The 19,300-nt window shown below is 27.8% G+C and overlaps 1 protein-coding gene across 1 annotated transcript; it reads right to left on the reverse strand.

Annotated features, from left to right (window-relative positions):
- Positions 1-593: 593 nt before the first annotated feature.
- On the reverse strand, positions 594-13,774 carry LOC135922912 (D-3-phosphoglycerate dehydrogenase-like). Its single transcript, XM_065457438.1, has 11 exons — positions 13,652-13,774; positions 13,458-13,609; positions 13,254-13,319; positions 12,223-12,376; positions 7,879-8,011; positions 7,414-7,562; positions 7,057-7,242; positions 6,777-6,918; positions 6,210-6,334; positions 1,303-1,621; positions 594-988 (listed from the first exon to the last, which is right to left on the reverse strand). The coding sequence occupies exons 2-11, from the start codon at positions 13,550-13,552 to the stop codon at positions 777-779; spliced, it is 1,581 nt and encodes a 526-aa protein (XP_065313510.1). The 5' UTR covers positions 13,553-13,609; positions 13,652-13,774; the 3' UTR covers positions 594-776.
- Positions 13,775-19,300: the final 5,526 nt, after the last annotated feature.

Consider the following 19,300-nt stretch of genomic DNA (forward strand, 5'->3'; position numbering starts at 1 on the left):
AAATATCAAAATGCTCTATTTTTTATTTAATTATAGCCTTTAATAAAATATAGATAAGAAAACATATTTGCAATTGCAAAAAAAAACATTTTTTATCTTTACTGTTATCAAATTTTATTTTATATCTTTCTTTTTCTATTATTGTAAGATTTTTTTATAATTTATATATTAATTAATTAAGTTATATTAATAATATAGTATAATTTAGTTCGCATATGTAGAAATGTTACTGTTAAATACTATTTTTTTAAAAAAAGGCATGTCGTTAAATAGGATATTTATTTTTTAGTTTTAATGTGAATATTAGAGCACCTAATTCGAATTCCCCTTTTTACTGCCCTATTATTATACATTATTTCAGTTATAAAACTAACTATGTCAAACCTGTGATATAAATACTTACCAATGACATTTTTATCCGACTAATAATAAAAAAGGAAATTCTATTTGCGATACAAATACAACTCGTATAAAAATATGTATATTATATTTTTAAAATTTTCGTTCGTGATTATTTTAAAATCAAATTTTTAAGTTGTTTTAAAAATATCAAAAAAGTAATTATTTGTATAATAATAAAATGCAACGGAAAGATAAATGCAAAATATATTATTAACCGGTTTATAATAATTTTGAAATAGAGGTATATTTTAAAAAAAATATTTGATTATTAATAATTTCTTATCTTTATAAGTAGATGACATGATTTATAAAAATATAAAATGGTATTAAAAAAAGGTTTTATAAAAAAATGGTCCTAAAATAATATCGATGGTTCAAAAATGGTATAGCATTTCCCCGTCTGGCAGATTACGACTCGAGTTTTGATTTTCCATCCCCGCCGTCACTTGTAACGGTCTATCTAATTTCATAATCTTCCACAATTTTTTCGCGTCACCAATACCGCCACTTCCATCGAATGATTTCGCGGAGTCGTTGATACCGTGTATCGCGTATATGACGCAACTCTGCGATTTTGAGAGAATTTCTGTAGCAAACAAGGGATACATACATTATATTTTATAGGTAGCAGGCGATTTTTTAACATATTTTAAAAACTTAAATAATTTACGCGAGTTTTTTAAAAACAGGATTTTGCCAGAATCGAAATGAATATATAAAAAGCGCGCCATTAATGATTTAAGTTTTAAAGATTTGCTAAACCCCTAGATATATAAAAAACAAGGATCAGAATTTGAGGTCCAAAGTTAATAAATATGAAAAAGAATATATTTTGGACGATATGATAAATGGAAGCCATATTATTTTTAAAAAAACTTATTATAAAACAAACCATATTACCTTTCAAAAATGCGTCATCGGCTCTAAAATGCATAGACCTAGATATCAATATACCCTTAAAAGACTTTTTTGACATATTGCTGTCATCTAGCTTCGTCGACGACAAGTTTATAAGTATGTCGGGTCCAAGTTCCTTCCCACAAAAATTGACCAAATATCCCTGGTTATTAATGACTTCCGCTTGCATAGAAAAAGGATGATCATCGAGTGATTGAGATTTTTCGATCCACAAGGCTGTCAGAGCGTTCTCGTTGGTCGGGTAATGAATCTGCATATCTTTCGGCGCTTCCATCAATATACTGGAAACTATATCGGAAAACTGTGAAGATTGGGAGAGAAGAAAATTAATGAAAAAATATTTATTTTTCTTAAACTGAGAATATTTTTAATCGGCCGGAGAGCTATTTTTGCCTAATACTTTGGTAATAACTCCATTTTTGGCCATTTTTACCGGTATAACTAAATCGAGTTTTTACAGGAAAACTATCACCGAATCCTCGGATGATTGAAAGGATGACTCAACCTCGGAAAAAGTTGGAAAATGATTAAACCGTGCCTCAATGTTTAGCTGATTTTTCTACAGCACGTGCCTGTGAACTGAGCCGAACTATATGATTACCCAATAATATATATGAAAGTGGGCAACGAAGCCAAATTAGAAAGAACAGAGATGAGGATGATTAGAAAGATGTGTGGGGTATCTCCGAGGGAGAGAAAAATTAGCAAGAATGGGAATAGAAGTGATTGGAGAGGTAATGCGAAGAAAAAAGCTACGATGGTTTGGGCATGTGGAATGTAAGACATGGGGTAAAGAGATGCACCTTGAAGCAAATAGGAGGATCAATACCTAGAGCAAGGTCTGATGATGTGGATAAAGGTGATAAAATGAATTACAAATATTGATGCTCAGGACCGTCAAAAATGTAAAAGAAAAATCAGAGGGGAAACTGACTAACCTGAAATCGCCACTAAATGGAGAAGAATATGCGAGGTCAAATAGACAATGCCTAAGATCTATATATACGGACAGCTAATTTTCACTAGTTTTAAATGAGTGGTAAAAACCAGGAGGTGTGGGAAATAAAAATCAATTTGATAATCATGAAAAATTTATTTCAACTAAACATAATAATTATCAAAGTCAGCATTTACAAATTCATTTGACATTTTACCACATATATTTTTTAAATATTTATAAACTTATTTTTTAGCAGTTTAATGAGTGAAAATCTTAATTTAAAAATTAAATTATTATATTAAATTTGTTTGAAATTTATTTGATATTTCTTTCTAAAAAGTAATTTAATTTTCAACTAACAAATTAAATATATGATTTTTTTTTATAAATATTTAAAAAGAAAAATAATTTTTAAACTTTTTATAGTCGATTTCTAAAATTGGATTAAGCCAAATGAGGAAGCCATGTTTTCTACAGAAGCAGCTATGCCAAAGGTTTGGTTATAGATTAAGATTATTTTTGCATTATCACCAGTAAAAAATTCTATTTTAAGATCTCCACTAATGTGGAAAGCGAAGACATTAATTAAAGCTCTCAGATTTGGTCTGGTGTTTAAATATTAATACCAAGTATGCCAGTCATTCTTCGACATAATCTGATATGTTCTATGAATTTTTTAGGTAATACATCCAAGGATTTTGTTAAAATTAGCTCTTTGACTGATCTTTATAATATTTTGGCAACTTTATTTGTCAAAATTTTTTTACACAAGTATTATAAAGTATTGACCATTGACTAAAATAAGTTTAGATATCTGTTAACGTGTTCCGTCTACCACCTCTAGGATCCTTTTTAATAGAGCAGTATAATAAAATGATTTCTAAATAATTAATTTAATCTATTACCCTTTTTATTCCTTCAATAAAGTAGATTAAATATAGGAGAAGCGCATATATGGGTTTTATCGGAAATAAGAAAACACTTGAAACTTTTTAATTTTTCTTTTGATTTCCAATGTAGAATTTTAAGGGCTATAAAATGATGTAACTCTATCTTAAGTGTTTTTAAAAAAATAAATAAGATTTAATGAAATCACGCATTGCGCGATTTTCGACTTTGAAGACGCATACCTTTAGATCTAGTTGATATTTCCTAAATGAGAATTTATGCTAACAACATTCCTCATCTTCCAAGTTTTTATGCATTATCCGTAACAACGTATGTAACCGTGTCTTGCATCTTAATAATGAGACCTATCTTTTCAAAATCTTCTTACATTTGTAAAAATATTTAACATTTACTTTTATACGTATTTAAAATATATAATATCAAGTATGAATAAAGGTATCACTCTATAAGATGATATTAAAAAAAATTTATTCATAATTTCCCAGTTTAAAACCTTGGTCATTTTTTTAAAAAAATCTAAATTAAAATCAATGATTTTAATAATACACTTGAAAATTATGTTTTTTTTGTGTCAAATCAGCCTTCTGAGATCGGACGAATATTATATTTTTACAAATTAAAGACGTCATTAAATTCTTCATTAAAATTCTCGTAATAAAACATGAAATAATATTATTTAGTAAATCATTTTTTTTATGGCGGAATGTTCCCTGGCCTTTACGAATTTTTTAATATTTTTAAAAAATAATTTATTTTTTCTTTAAAAAACGTAAATTATAAACGGGAAATTTATAATAAAGTTAATTCATGATTTTCGTCATAAAAAAAATTAGAATGGAATTTGACATATTTTTGGTTAAAAAAGACAATTACAATCGTAAAATATATTGCAAACTATATAATAGCATAAAATAGGTTTTTTTTTTAAAAACAAATATTAAAATTTTAAATTTATTCGTAATAAATTATTTATTTTTTTAAAAAAAGGTTTCAATTTAAAAATTAGTACAATATAAAAGATATCAAAATAAAATACATCAAAAAAAGACAAATAAGAATATATAAAACAATTAATTATAGATCTTTAGCTCCTTATTATAGGGTTTTCACTCTCTAAAAAGTTATTAACTTTTACTAATATTTTTTTCAAATCTATAATGATGTATTGTATACATTTTAGGGGGAGAGGTGGGTGTGAATGGGGAAATTTTTTATTAGCTTAAGATATTTAATAGAAAAGACAAATTTGCGATCCCCCATTGGTTACGCGCATGTATCACTTCGTAAATGACATTGCTTACTTATATCATTAGTTTGTTCTAAAGTCTAAGGACTATAAAATTGAAAATACCATAATGGCAATGTTTAAATTAAAAATTAGAACATATTAGATTCGTTGGAAATTACGGAAAATGAAGCAGAAAAGATTATATTAACCAGAGTTAGAAAAATCAAGATTCTCGATTTCACAAAATATGGCGTCATATTAATGTTCCAGGTCCGCACGTAAAATGGCCAGAGAAAAAAAAGATATCAGGCATATCTAAAAATGAATAAGGGCGGAGATAATTTCAAGCCATTTATTTCCAAAATTTTTGGAGAGAGTTAACATATAAAGAGTAAATAAGGAGTTTTAAAAAGGTTCCCATCATTTAATTTTTTAAATAATTTGATAGATGCATGCGATTCCTGAAGAGTTAAACGAACCTATTTCGCGACAAATTCCTTTGTGGAGTAAAAAAAATAGACTAAAGTGTTGTATCAAGTGGCCAAATTGTGTGAAAGAAAAAAAATCAAGAAAGTTAGATAAAATTCCTAGAAATTACATTATTTATGGGAAGATGATAACACAGTATAAAACACAAAAAAAATTGGTATGAAAAATCAGGTTATTGATAGACATTGCCTTGTTCAGGAGTTTGAGTCGAACATATAAATTGAAGAAATTTAAATACTGAACGTATCACTTTCACATTTTAATAATGATATAAAAAAAGCAGTGAATATAATAGTAATAGTGAGGGACCTGGTGTTTAGTTTTAGTCTATACAAGATAATTCAAGGTTAAATGAATAACGTGGGTAACAGTTTTAATAATAAAAAATATATAACGATAGTCATGCCTACTTATTTTACCCAAGGCTGTGAACCCAAATTAGGGTTCAGATTATTAAACTTGCTTGGTTGGACATTTTAGGACAGAAACAGAGACAGATTGATGGGCAACCCGCCGATCCCGAGATAATATGGGCCCGGGGCGAGATCAAATCTCTTACAGAAAATTGGTAAAGCTTTAATTCATTTTATCAAAATATCGTCTTAGAGTTTCAAATTCCTGAACCCTAATTCGGGTCCCCAACACTTCTTCTTCTCCTTTTTATGGCGATTTCCAGGTTTACCCGGGTAGGCTAGTTTTCCCTCTGATTTTTCTTTTCCATTTTTGACGGTCCTGAGCATCAATACTTGTAAGATTCAAGCTTCTCATATCCGCCGCTATCACATTTGTCCACGTCATCTTGGGTCTTCCTCTAGGTCTTGATCCTCCTACTTCCATCATTGTGCATCTCTTTACCCAGTCATCTCTTGTCATACGTTCCACATGCCCAAACCATCTTAGTCTATTTCGTCGCATTACCATACCAATCATTTCTATACCTAATCTTGCTCGCAATTCCTTGCTAGTTTTTCTCTCTCTCAGAGATACCCCACACATCCATCTAACCATCCTCATCTCTGTTCTTTCTAATTTGGCTTCGTGAATTGCTTTCATTGCCCATGTTTCACCGCCATAAACTAAACAACTCCTCACGCAGCTTACGTAAACTTTCCCCTTTAACTTCAGAGAAACTTTTTTATTTGTAAGAATAGACGACATCTCTCTGAACTTCTTCCAAGCTTGTCTGATCCTTGCAACAACAGCAGAATCTACACCACCATACACTGATTTTACCCAAACATACCTAGCCTTTTCTCAAGCTTAGTGGAGATAAATGAGACAATGATTTATAAATTTTCAAACAAATAAACAAAAAATACTGACCCCTGGGTATTGTTTGAACATATGGGGAGCGTTGATTAAGTTCAGTCCATTTTTGGTGTGATTCTTCATGATACCCGTGATGAAAGAATCAAGTAAAGCGGCTTTCATGCTTTCCAATTTATTGCCTAAGAATTTTTTTATTTAAAAAAATCTTAATAAAATTGGATGAGTTTCTTATACTGTCTTTTCAATTATATTTAAAACTTTATTTCCCAAAATTTTAGGGTAAATTTACCTATCGCTTAATGCCTATCCCCAAGTTAATGCCCATAATAATTCAAATGGTTATGATATACTATATATTTATATCTTACTAACGAAATAAGAAGCTAAATTTAGCAGTCTAGAAATTTGGTCCAGAAGGAAAGAATATCAATTACATGGTATAAAAATATATATCCTTAAAACTCTAAATGTGTTTTATGATTTGATCCAAATTATTCTTAAATATCTATTATGGGGTTAATTGGATTTAATATGTCTGTAATCAAATTATAAACATATATCTATAAAAATTATGTTATGATGACCTATGGACTATCATTTTGACAGGGAATTTGCCCTTACTAAATTTCTCGTTATTGTTGGTCAATTGATACTTCTTAACAGGTTCAAATATAGTACCGATCATGTAGCCTAAATCGAAAGCCAATTTCATCCAAGGCTTGCTATCTGTCCCGAATTCCCACATCAAATTGGGCGCATTTATCTGCAGAATAATTTTTTTTTAAATAGGATAAAAAAAATCATTTTGCATAAAAATGGAATATAAGCCATTTTCGAGAACTATACATATTATTTAGCCAATAAACTATATGTAATATAAAATAATGTAATAAGTGCTAACAATTCCATCCAAATTTTGTATATTAGTCGAATCGGTGCCATCAGACTTCTTTTGGCATAACGCGGTTATCTTTTCTGCCATTTCCTTTGCAACTCTCATTTGAGCTTCGGCAGTATTTGCTCCCAAATGAGGAGTGCATATGACCGAGGGGTGGCCTATCAATTTATCTCCAATCTCAGGTGGTTCCTAAAAATTTTACATTCTTTTGATATATCGTATATTATAAGGTCTAAATTTGCATTTATTATAAAATCTGTCTAAGCTTCTTACTATTGAGAGCTTAACTAAGGCCAAATTCTATTTAAATAGGTTAAACTATATTAACCAACCAAATTGTTGGCATCATTAGGTTATTACCTTCATGTAAACATCAAGAGCGGCACCGTCACATATACCGCCATTCAGAGCATTCAATAAATCCACTTCATTAACTATGCCACCTCTGGCACAATTGACTATTTTTACTCCCTTTTTAGACTTTTTGAATGTTTCCGCGTTCAATAAATCTTAAGATAAATAGGTATTTTTTTTGAAAAATAGAAGGTAAAATGAATCTAATCAATGTTTATAACGTTAAAAGAATACATATTACAAACAACACTAATATTTAAAGGCCAAATATTCACTTATTTAGAGAATTAGACCTCTCCCAAGGATAATTGAATTGGACATGTACTAGACACTTCCATTTGGTCTAGTGAAGGTCATTTGTCCCAGCTAACCTTCATAAGTCAGGTTCATTTGAACTACTATTAAAAGTTAAAAAGGTAAGAAAAAATAAAATAATTTTTTTTAAATATACAAAGAATTTCGCTTATAAACCTTTTGTCTGTGGTATAAGTGGTGTATGCAATGTGATGTAATCTGCCAGCGGCCATATTTCATTCAATTCTAACCAATCTATACCGTGCTGCTTGGCGAAATCTTTGCTAATCATAGGATCATGCCCTATAAGCTTAAATTTTTTTTATATTAGGTCAAGATTAATCATATACCAACCACCATTAATAAAAAATATGTAAGCTAAGTTTTGTATCCCATTCCCAAGAAACGTTCAAATTATTGAGATAATATTTTATTCAAATTAAATTACACTACATTCATTTTAATTTAATTTAATTTTCATATTATTATTATCGTAAAATATGAACTATAAAATAATAGTTTGAATAATGATATATATAATTGACCCAGCAGGTGTAAACACTGATGTAGCTAGGATTTATCCTGGGATAGTTCTCATTGGGGGTGTGGCCTTATCCCCATACCCTTATTTTAGGGATTCGGCTGGACCCCATCCATGAAAATATATTTTAAATGAGGTATAATCTTTGATTTTTCTGTTTATTTTGGATGTACTATTTCTAAAATCTATGCCAATATTTTGTGCTTTATTAGTGCCACGCGGTAACAATAAAACCTGGTAAATTTCACTATTTAAAAAGAACTGAAACAAGATTCTAAAAATTTTATCAATGTTTAGGCCGTGTCAGTTCTCGGGTTTAGCAGGTTATTTAATGTTCTCTAAGTAGCCTAATGAAAAAGAGGCTATTTAATTTTAACGCAATTCATTTAATTTCCTAAATAAAGCTACATGTGCATATCAATAAATAAGACCTATGTAAGTCTTAAAAAAAATATTCGTCCTGGGTGGTAAAGTTTAATAAGAGTTATGTAGCCATTATAAAAATTTTAAAATTAATCACAAATAGGAAGCAGACGATAAAAAAATTTAAAAGGCTAAACAATTCTTCTATATTTTATTTTTATCAAATACCTAGCCTGATATCAAGACAATTGAGGTATATGAATTATTTTTTTAAAAAAAAGTGGTTTACATTTCGATATATTATAAGTTCATCCAATAAAAAATTAAGTTGTAAATCTATTTGCTATAAAGCATCAGTGTATGGAAACACTTTTATATAAAAAAAACATAATTATGAATGTTGGAGCATAGCAATTAACTTTATTATAAAAAATATAATATTATATACTCTACTTATTTCTAAAATTCGCCATTTGCTTAATTTTCACTCTATTTGAATATACCCCTCCCCCAAAATGGATTAATCACCCCTCCCCCAAAATGGATTAATCACCCCTCCCCCAAAATGGTTTAATCGATGGTTATTAAGTCTTCTTTTAAACAAAAAACAGAGCAGGATGTCATAGCTGAAAGACTGAATAGCCTATGCTAAACAAAAATTAAGAACAATTAAAACACATTTAAAAAAATGGATTAAACGATGGACATTATAGCTAAAAAGCTGAATAGCCTATGCTAAACATAAATAAGTTTCAAAAATAATACGAGCGTTGATACGGCCTTAGTGCTTAAATGATATATTAATTTAATCAGTTTCGTAGTGTAAAGAAAAAAAAGTTATTATCAAAATAAGAAATAAATTGCCAAAATTGAAAAATATAGAAAAAATAAATGTCTGGTATGCGCTTATATTTAATGCCAGGCTAGTACTTTTTAATTCCTGGATCAGTTTTGTGATAAATAATAACCATGACGTCACTCTTTATGCATGAAATGAGCCAAGCTTTTGTGAAAAATATATTTTATTGCTTTAATCTGCATGATAGATGGTTAAAATAAGGGAGGAGGGGGGTAAAGATATTGATAATAAAATTAGCATCATGGAAAATAAGATGCATGAAATCATCCAAACTTCTGGAAGCATTAATTGTGAAATTTATATCAATGACTAGCGTTAGCGATATATCATCAACCCTTTTGGTAAATAATTTAAAGATAAACGCACTTTTGGCTATATAATAAAAAATTGTCAAGATTGGCATAATGTGAACCAAGATTATAGAAGCATTGAGTATCTTATATATTTATATAGTTAATTTTAAATTATTAAAATATTTCTTTATTTATGCACAACACCCCCTAAATTTTATATATTTAAATTGAAAATCAAAGAGAAATAAGCAACAAATATAAATAAAAATTACTTTCAGTATTTTAACATGAGACTCGATGTCTCAGACTGTAGGGTAGCCTAAATGTAGTCAAATAAGACTTGTGGCATTTTTAGAAAAATGTTAAAACAAAATAAGATGGATGGTAAAATCGAAAAAATTACAATAGATAATTTTTTGGGCTAATGTTGAGCGATTGTTCAGTAAAATAATAATAATACTATTTGCGTTTTTACACTTAGAAATAGAAAAGGTGTATCTAATACGTAAATTATAGCGTCTTTAAAAAAAGTCCCGGCTTTCAATTTATTTTATAATATATATATCAGAGTTCCGCCGGACCGCCGTATTTTAATTTTTTAAATATATCCGGGCAGGTCTAATAATTTTTTTTAAACCGGGGTCGGGCTGAATCGCTATTATTAAATATCAAAATTAAAAATAAATTTAATACCTTTTAAAAAAATCCGAGCCGGGCCGGGCCTAAAAATACAAAACCAGGCCGGGCGGAAATATTTAAAAAAAATCTGGGCCGAGCCGTGCAAATAGTACCTCTGAAGGTCTCTGATATATAGCACTTTCATTTAAATGCGAAATTTTATTAAAAATTTTTTTTTTTTTCATGCACTAAATTTCTGAGATGATTTTATAGAAAGAAAATTAAAGAGAATGTTTTATCAATTTTATAAAAATGATTGTAAGTAATTTTTTCTAGATATTAATATATAAGTATTGAAAACAAAAATTAATTAATCACATTTTCCATGGGAAGTGTTTCAAACTCCCACCCCCACCCTCTTGTTTATGCTACTGGGTGTAAATGATAAAAGATAGCGATACCACTGATTCGAACACAATTTCGGCAATTAATAATTACTACTTAAGGCATATTTTTAGAGTTGCTAAAGTATCGCGTTGTATTGTGTAATTCCTTATCCAAAATTTGAGAAATATTTTGAATTCACTAAAAAAATAGTATATGATTTAAATTTCGATGTATAAAATATCGGAGGATAATCGTCCAATAAATCAAGCAGCTTTAACCAAAAATACAGATAAAAGTATTACTGCTTTAAATTTAGAATATCCACATCTCATTCAGAGAGAATTGAAAGTATCTCAATAGTTATGGTATACTAGAAGATGCTGCATCCAAAATAGCAATTCTACAACATCAGTACGAGGCGCTTCTCAAAAACTGGCTATTAAAGTCAAATAATTTTATAATTGATACAGTTCAGCCAATTTCCTTGGTCTAAAATCTCAAAACACATTTTGCCAGCGACATTGATGGCAAGAATTCTGGAGTTAGATCAGATGCCTCATATATCTACATAAAAGCAGATTGGACTCCATACTAGAAAGTAATATATAGTATTTACTTTTTTTAATTATAATCTGATATTAATTTTTTTAGAACATATTTAGGAGGCTCGCCATTGGCTAGATGTCAAGACATTAAAATGAAGATCTGATGTATAAACCCTAAAAAGGAGGCTTGATGTCAGACTTATGTACTCTCAAATTTTATTTTAGAAATCCATAAATCTTTTAAAATTCAAGATTGATTGTGATAACGTACCATCTGCCATTATTTATTTTCAAGTTGAATTGGACTTTAATTTAAGAGGATCCAAAGGGCAACTAAATAGATGGTAATCGTATACCAACCGAAAATATAATATCATTATATCAAGAATGTCATCTACTGTGGAGGATTTTTTTTAAAAATAAATAATACTCTAGAGAGTATTATAATTTTTCATATATAAAATAAAATAAAATACTGCATTTCTCTCAAGTCATAGTGTTCAGCAATTATTTAGTAAGGCAAAGCTTATACTTTCTATTGTTGCTATAAACTTGGAAATTATAATATAAAGATGGTATTATTAAAATGCAGCAAAAATAAAGAATATATTTTAAATGTTGAGTAATATTTTTGTTTTACATGTTTGAATTTGAAACATTAGTTTGTGGAAATAGATAATATATATAAAAAATATTTTACAAAGTAGAGATATTACACAATTTTTTTTTAATCAAATAGAGTAGCTGTGTTACTTCTAAAGGTAACGTTTAACAACACTACATATTTTAACATGGGTAATAAAAAAGTGTTCTAATTTCGAGATATTTACAATCTACCTCATAACTTTTTGGATTAAATTAAAAGATCCTTGAACAAACAAACCTCTAACAAAAATATATAGTCACAAAATAAACTTTCATTCCGAATGAAGCCATCCTGGTACCAACTTCCCTACCTATTCGTCCCAAACCAATGATAGCTAGCGTTTTCCCGCTTAGTTCATTTCCCATGAATTTTGACCTTTCCCATTTGCCATTTTTCACTGATTCGACAGCGCTGGGTATATTTCTATAGGTTTGTAACAAAAAAGTAAGTAAAATAATACCTTCCAGATTTTGTTTAAGTTCTTCTAATACTAATATATATTTCATTATTTGGAGTCCTCAAGTTTTAATTATTTTTTTACAATCCTTAAATAAGATAAAGATGTTTTTTTATATGAAAAAATAATTTTTTCCTAGCAGTAGTACTTAAGGATTATATTAAAAGATTGTTATTTAAAATAAAAACAATAATTCCTGGTGGAATGATAACCATGCTAGCAAAGGCAGTGCACTGGGGGCTTTTTAGATCATGTATCTATATTAATAAGCATTTGGAATCTCCAGGGACTTCTACCACAACTGGGTGTGGTTAGACACAAGATCATCATTGAAATATTTGAATAAAATTTGGATTTCTTTCTTTAGGCGCTAATTTTAATATTGTAGAATTGGATTGGGGGAAGGATAAATTTGAGGGGAGTGATATTATTATTGCCATGGGAGGTATAGAAGCTGGGAATTTTATAAAAATTTTATTTTTATGTTGCTTGTCTTCAAATCATTAATTATGTAATATAACTCAACTTTAAAGATAATGTAACTCTAAAATGGCAAAATTGTAAATGATTATTATTGATTTATTATGACTTTTATATTATAAGTAAATTGGTTTTCAACATTTGAATAGAGGGGGGGGGGGTGTTAATAAATAAGATTGCCTAATTGTTAAATATTAAAGTCACTTAGCATAATAATATTTAAATAAAGACCATATAAAATTTAACTATGGCCCCTCCCCCAAAAAATTACTGAAAAAGTTTGTAACTAGGTCCTGAGATTGTTACACCACTTTTATTTATTATTCATCAATCCTATTAAAATGTCAAACTATGATAAAATACCTTGATAATGACATAATTAAGGCACATGTATGTTCTGCAGCACTAAATGTATTACCATTGGGGGTGCTTTAAAGAAATAAAAATAAATATCATTGTTAAATTTAATAAACATATATTTAACTCTATTTATAAAAGAATAATTAAATTATTTCTTAATAATTTCATAACTTCTTAGTAATTAATGTAAAATATATTAATTTTTACTTCATGACAATAACACCATGTAAAGTAGCTGCTTTTACATCAATATTATCAGTACCTGTTCCTGCGCGGCCAATCAACTTTAAATTTTTCCCCATATTAATAATATCGGCGTCAACGATTGTAGCAGATCGAACTAAGAGGCAATCAAATTCCTAATATATTTTTTAATATAAAGCTAAGAATTAAAATAATACATTAATTATGCTTAAGAGCTCTGCTTTGCTAATCTTATTTTTTACGGTAATTTCTACATCCAACTTTGACAATATATCAGCACATGATTGATGAATATTATCAGTGATTAAAATTTTTTTCAAAAGTAGCATTGTCAGTTTTTCAATAAATATAGGCCATGTGTAATAATGAATGAATGGTAAATATATAGTACACCGCTATAATGAATAATGAATTCAGATAAGGAATCCTTAGTATTTAATCATTATCACAACCATCTTTAGCATTATCCTAATATTTAAAAGATGTAATAACATTTTTTAAAAATATAGCATCCATACTTTTTTCAGACCAACGATCAAAATATTACAAATCTTTTAAAGGAAATTAGTTCCTCCCTTAATCTTTTCCCATCTAATTGATAATTTTTTTTATTTATTCAAGGTCATTGACTATAAATTGAATTAAATTTTATTGACAATTTGATGAGTCTTTATTTATAAATTGAGTAATTATGCTTACCTATTTAAGATAAATTTTAAGGAAATCGATTTTAGAAACCTTTAAAGAGTTGAATGTTGTATCAATCCAAATTTAAAAAATTAAAAAAATTTGAATAACGCAAAAATCATGATCTATTTTATCTACTTATATTTTATATTATTCTGTGTTGGAAACACATGTTTGGCAACTGGCAAGTACAGAACACATGTTGACAATTGGCAAGTAAAGATTAAGAAAACTATTTTTTTAAATTAAAATGAAAAATTATATTGCGTTTTTTTATGTACAAAAATTCCCACTTTATATAATATTATTTTAGAATATAAATTTGAATATATAATAAAATAAAATAAGTTAGTAAAAATCGCGATACATTTTATAAAAAGTCATTTGAATATCATAATTATTATAAATTATTTTAATTTTGCTCTAATTCCTTAGTTAGGATTACCATTTTCAATATTACTCTAACCCCGATTGATTCTGATACAATCGGTACTTTTGGATCTAAAGCATTTGAATTTTTCAAGGCACTCGGCCAAAGAATGCTCTTAATTTTAGGGGACCCTCAAGAATTTTACCTAAGCCAACGTATCTCAATGGAATGTAGGTCGCATAGCATTTTAATCCATTTTGCTATAGTCTAGATGCAGCACCTCCTCATGTTCTATCTCTCTTTTTTTTATTACATTACAGTTATCCTTTTATTGTAAATTGCATACGTTTTTAATTCGTTAATATAATAAAAAGTTTAAAAGATAAAAAAAAAATTTTTTTATAATTCGTATATTATAATTATTTTAATTAATATTATAAAATTATTTTAATTCATATTATAAAATTATTTTAATTCATATTATAATATAATTTATTTTAATAAATATTATAATTTATTTTATTTAATTTAATTAAATATTATATTTTTATATTATATTTTCATAATTGTTGTAATTTATTTAATTTAATTTAAATTTAATTTTATAATATATTATTATATTATATTTTTATAATTGTTGTAATTTATTTAAATTTATTATAAAATTACTATTTAAATCAATTATAATTATTATTTAAATTTATTATAATTATTATTTAAATTTATTTAAATTAATGCTTTAATTTATTTTAATTAATATTTAAATTTACTTTAATTAATTTTTAATTTATTCAAATTAAAATTCTTATTTTGTATAACATGTTGTTTTGTCTTTCTTATCAATTTATATATATTTGTTTAAATAAAAACACTAGTGCCCTTTGTATTTTTTTTGCTAATTGTATAAATTTTATAGAATATATTTAATTTAAATTATGTTTTTAACAAAAGAGATCCCTGTCTAGTTACCTTGCAATTAATAAAACAAAAATAGCAAGCATAAAAACGAAATAGAGATGTTATTACATCGTTTAATACATTTTACTGAAAAAAATTAATGAAATATATCTTTTGTTTTGATTTTACTTAAGATAACGGATTCTTCAGACTATGACCAAAATTCGGCTCCTAGCCGCCCCCTAGAATAAATATAAATGTAAGCTGTACTAATTCCAGTGGCGTATCCAAGATTTTCCTATAGGGGGGGAAATTTTTTTTGGGGCCTTTGCCTCCAAACCCCCTTTGGCCAGCTTTTTCCTCACCTTCGGCCGGGTCATATCTTTGATCTATTCTTTTAAATTATTCATAATTCAATAATAATTATATTAATATTTTTAATTTTTATTTGAATTTTGGTTTTTTATAAATTATTTATTTAAGAAATTTTTTTTTTAATTTTTAAATTTAACATTTATTAATAAAGACAAATTAAATCTGACAAAATGATAGTATAAAAATAAAATCATGTCCAAAACATAATTCTAGAAAATTTAAGAAATTTAACAAACAAGGACTTCATAATACAAAGTATAATAATAGATATAATAGAAATATAATAAATGCAAATGATTATATGAAGAAGAAGGGGGAGGGGGGGGGGGGTTTAAATAATTTAGGGAAGAAGAAGAAAATCTAAATTAATCGGCTCCTCGGGGAATAAACCTATGGCGTGTAAAATTAGATTTTATAATCTGAATTCCTATGCGTTGACGTTGGGTCTCCTGATTACTAATTCGCGCTTATGAATATAAGAAGAAATAAAAGTTATAACCCAATTTTTATTTTAAGTTAGGTATATAATAGATAAATTTTTTTTAAAAAATAAAAAATTGAAATAAAGTTTAGTGTCAATTTTTTTTTTTATAAAATTTGCTTTAAAAACTAGCCTCAGCTTAAATTCTCATATAATATAAATATAAAATTTTTTTGATTGAAAATTCTAATTGTAGTGAGTATAACTAGAAAATTTTTTAAAGAACAAGTTTTTCTAACTTATTAAATACAATATTATATAAAAAATTTATTAAATACTAGAATTATAATGCGATTTTTAATTTTCGTGGGAATTTTTCCAATTCATCAAGAATTTTCTTTGTCGTTGGAAATAAATCTCTGTGGATATTTAACATAGCTAACCCATTTAGCCGAGAAGTAGTATTTTGTAAATAAGTTTTCAACCTTCTCAATTTGAAAAAGGTCCTTTCATTCGTATATGTTGTAATAAACAAACATGCAAGAATACCTTCAAAATAAATTAAGCCTCCTTATACCGATTGAGCGCATCAATAGCATGCTCATTTAAAATAATAAACGTAGTAAATATTTATACCACAATTCGAATTCACTGATTAAATTGATTTCATTATCAACATTATAGGAATAAAATTTTGCTAAATATTTAATTATACCAATAATGGCATCAGAAAACGAAGAAGGGTCTTTAGGTAATAAAATTTGAAGATTACCAAAGACTTGTTTTTTATCTAAAAACCGTACTTTAATTTGCAATAAAAAAGTATCTAAGAATGGAATGAAATTGGATATTTTATAAGATTTAATTCAACGTCTATATAAATATTATGAAATATTCAACTACATTCATTCTTCCTGTCCACATTTTCCTCCAAATCAATAACTTGAACCAAATTGAAATTTGGTTTTTGTAAATTTCTACATAGTAGTGAGCTATAGGAAAATAATTTATTAATGCAACTAGCAGTAAGGATAAACTCTGCTTGATATTGAAAAATTTTGATGGGGCAGGGGGGAGGGGGTCCGGGGGTCGGGGTAAAATTTTTTATTATCTTAAAATATTTAGAAAAACAGTCAAATTTGTATGGGGGGTGAAATTTCCCCCTTTCCCCCCCATTGGTTACGCGCCTGACTAATACTATGATGAGGAGAAATCCGCTCCTTTGTTTTTTTAATTTAGGATTAAAATCTGCATTAAGACTGCAGAGAGGCGGTGTTATAAAATATGGGACATAGTTTTCGCATAAAAAATTACGGTTTAACTAATAATTTGATTGGTTAAGGCCACATTCCACTTATTTTATTTAAATAAACACCCGCTAATACCTGGGTGCGACTATTATATTTTTATTTAAACGTTCCTTAACTATATGGTCAATTCACTGCCACTAATGCCGGGTCCCCAAGTCCTTACCCTGGAAAATCTGGATGAATCAATCGTGATAGAACCCTCCCTGTCCATAGTTCGGGGAGCCTGCTTAATCGGCGCCGAACATTTCAATAATATAGTTGTATTGTTATTATATTTTTGTGTCAGTGACGAAGCGTCCAAAAGCAAGGAGAGCATTACATTCTTTAATAAAATTATTATAATATTTATCTACATTAAAATTAAAAAAAATGAAAATTAATATATTTTTACTAAGTTAAAAAATATTATTTTTTACTAGGTTAAAAAACACTTTCCTTTAATTTTTTTAACATTCTGAAGAATACTATTAGCCTTAACTAAAACAAATGTTTACTCGAACTTTAGATTCTGGCAAAATGCCACCTTTCTATTTTGCCTAACCCAAGAGCGGTTTATTCCGCTGGTATGCGGTTAAAGGATTCTGGCCGAATTTAGGTAATTGATCCTCACTTTCTGCAAATAATTCCGCCAACTTCACGCTTTAAAACGGATAAAATTTGGTTATAGTTAGTGATAGGGATATGCGGTTTGGAGATTATTAACACTCAAATTGAATACTAAGTAATTGCCAAGTTTCTGAACATGATCTTTTATATTTTCGGTTTTAGCAATTCTTATTTTTATAACTCAGTGATCTTTCATTCCGCTGTTGTCCGGATAGTAGATCAATTAGGATCAATTAACGAGCTACACAATTGTGTAAGTTTCCAATTGATCCAAATCTTTCCACCAACTTTAAAATTTCACACTTTCCTTATTTTGCTTATAACATTAACCTTTAATTCCGCTGATGTCTGGTTTGAAGATCAATTAGGATCAATAAGACTCTAATATTGGCATCGGTTTTGTTAGCTGATCCTCAAGTCGTTCCGCCAACTTCACGGACCTTATTTTTATTACGTTAAAAAAATTTTAATATTATCTTTATTACGTTAAAAGAATAAGATACTTTTTACAACGTTAAAACATTTAATATTATTTTTACTTCGCTAAAAGAAAATATATTTGCGGGGAAGCTAATTTAAAATTGCTTATTTGAAATAAATAAAAGAAAAAAATCATGCTTATATGAAATATTTTTAGTAAATTTTTATTATTACGTTAAAATAAATAACATTCATACAAATGTATTGTATAAATTTTACTTTTAAAAATAAGCTCTGGGGAAGCAAAAATAATATGGTTAAATTTTTTCATAAATAAAAAATTAAAAGAAATACCATTCATTTTTAAAAACAATAATTATTTTAAAAAGAATTATTTCGTTAAAAAATTTATTAAAAATATCTTAATTTTTATATCAACTATGGAGAAATTCATTTCCAAAACAGGAAAAAGACGCCAACTTTCCAAAACTTGAAAAAGAAATGAAACGTTTTATTTTAAGAAACCGCAAGTGCAGAGGCAGGATTTTAATCTTTGAAAAAAATATACAAATTAATTTTATCGTTTATTTAATCTCACATTGATTTGATTTTTTTACTAATAAATTTATAATCCAGGGTTCTGAACCGAACTCGGACCTCTGGATGCAGGTTCAGAGCTCTTTTTTCGAACCCAAATCTACCCGGGGCCCGAAAATATTTAGGATTATAAACCCGAACTTGTTCGATTTGAGCCCTGAAA

The sequence above is a fragment of the Gordionus sp. m RMFG-2023 genome, chromosome 1 (assembly GCF_954871325.1).
Source record: "Gordionus sp. m RMFG-2023 chromosome 1, tfGorSpeb1-WG-v2, whole genome shotgun sequence".
In the NCBI taxonomy this organism is placed as follows: domain Eukaryota; kingdom Metazoa; phylum Nematomorpha; class Gordioida; order Chordodea; family Parachordodidae; genus Gordionus; species Gordionus sp. m RMFG-2023.

Coding starts and splice junctions, on each gene's coding strand:
- LOC135922912 (XM_065457438.1), bottom strand. CDS start 13,552: ATGGGGAAAAATTTAAAGTTGATTGGCCGCGCAGGAACAGGTACTGAT. Junction 12,377..13,253: donor TTAATTATGTCATTATCAAG/GTATTTTATCAT, acceptor ACAAACCTATAG/AAATATACCCAGCGCTGTCG. Junction 6,335..6,776: donor CAACAATAACGAGAAATTTA/GTAAGGGCAAAT, acceptor AAAAATTCTTAG/GCAATAAATTGGAAAGCATG.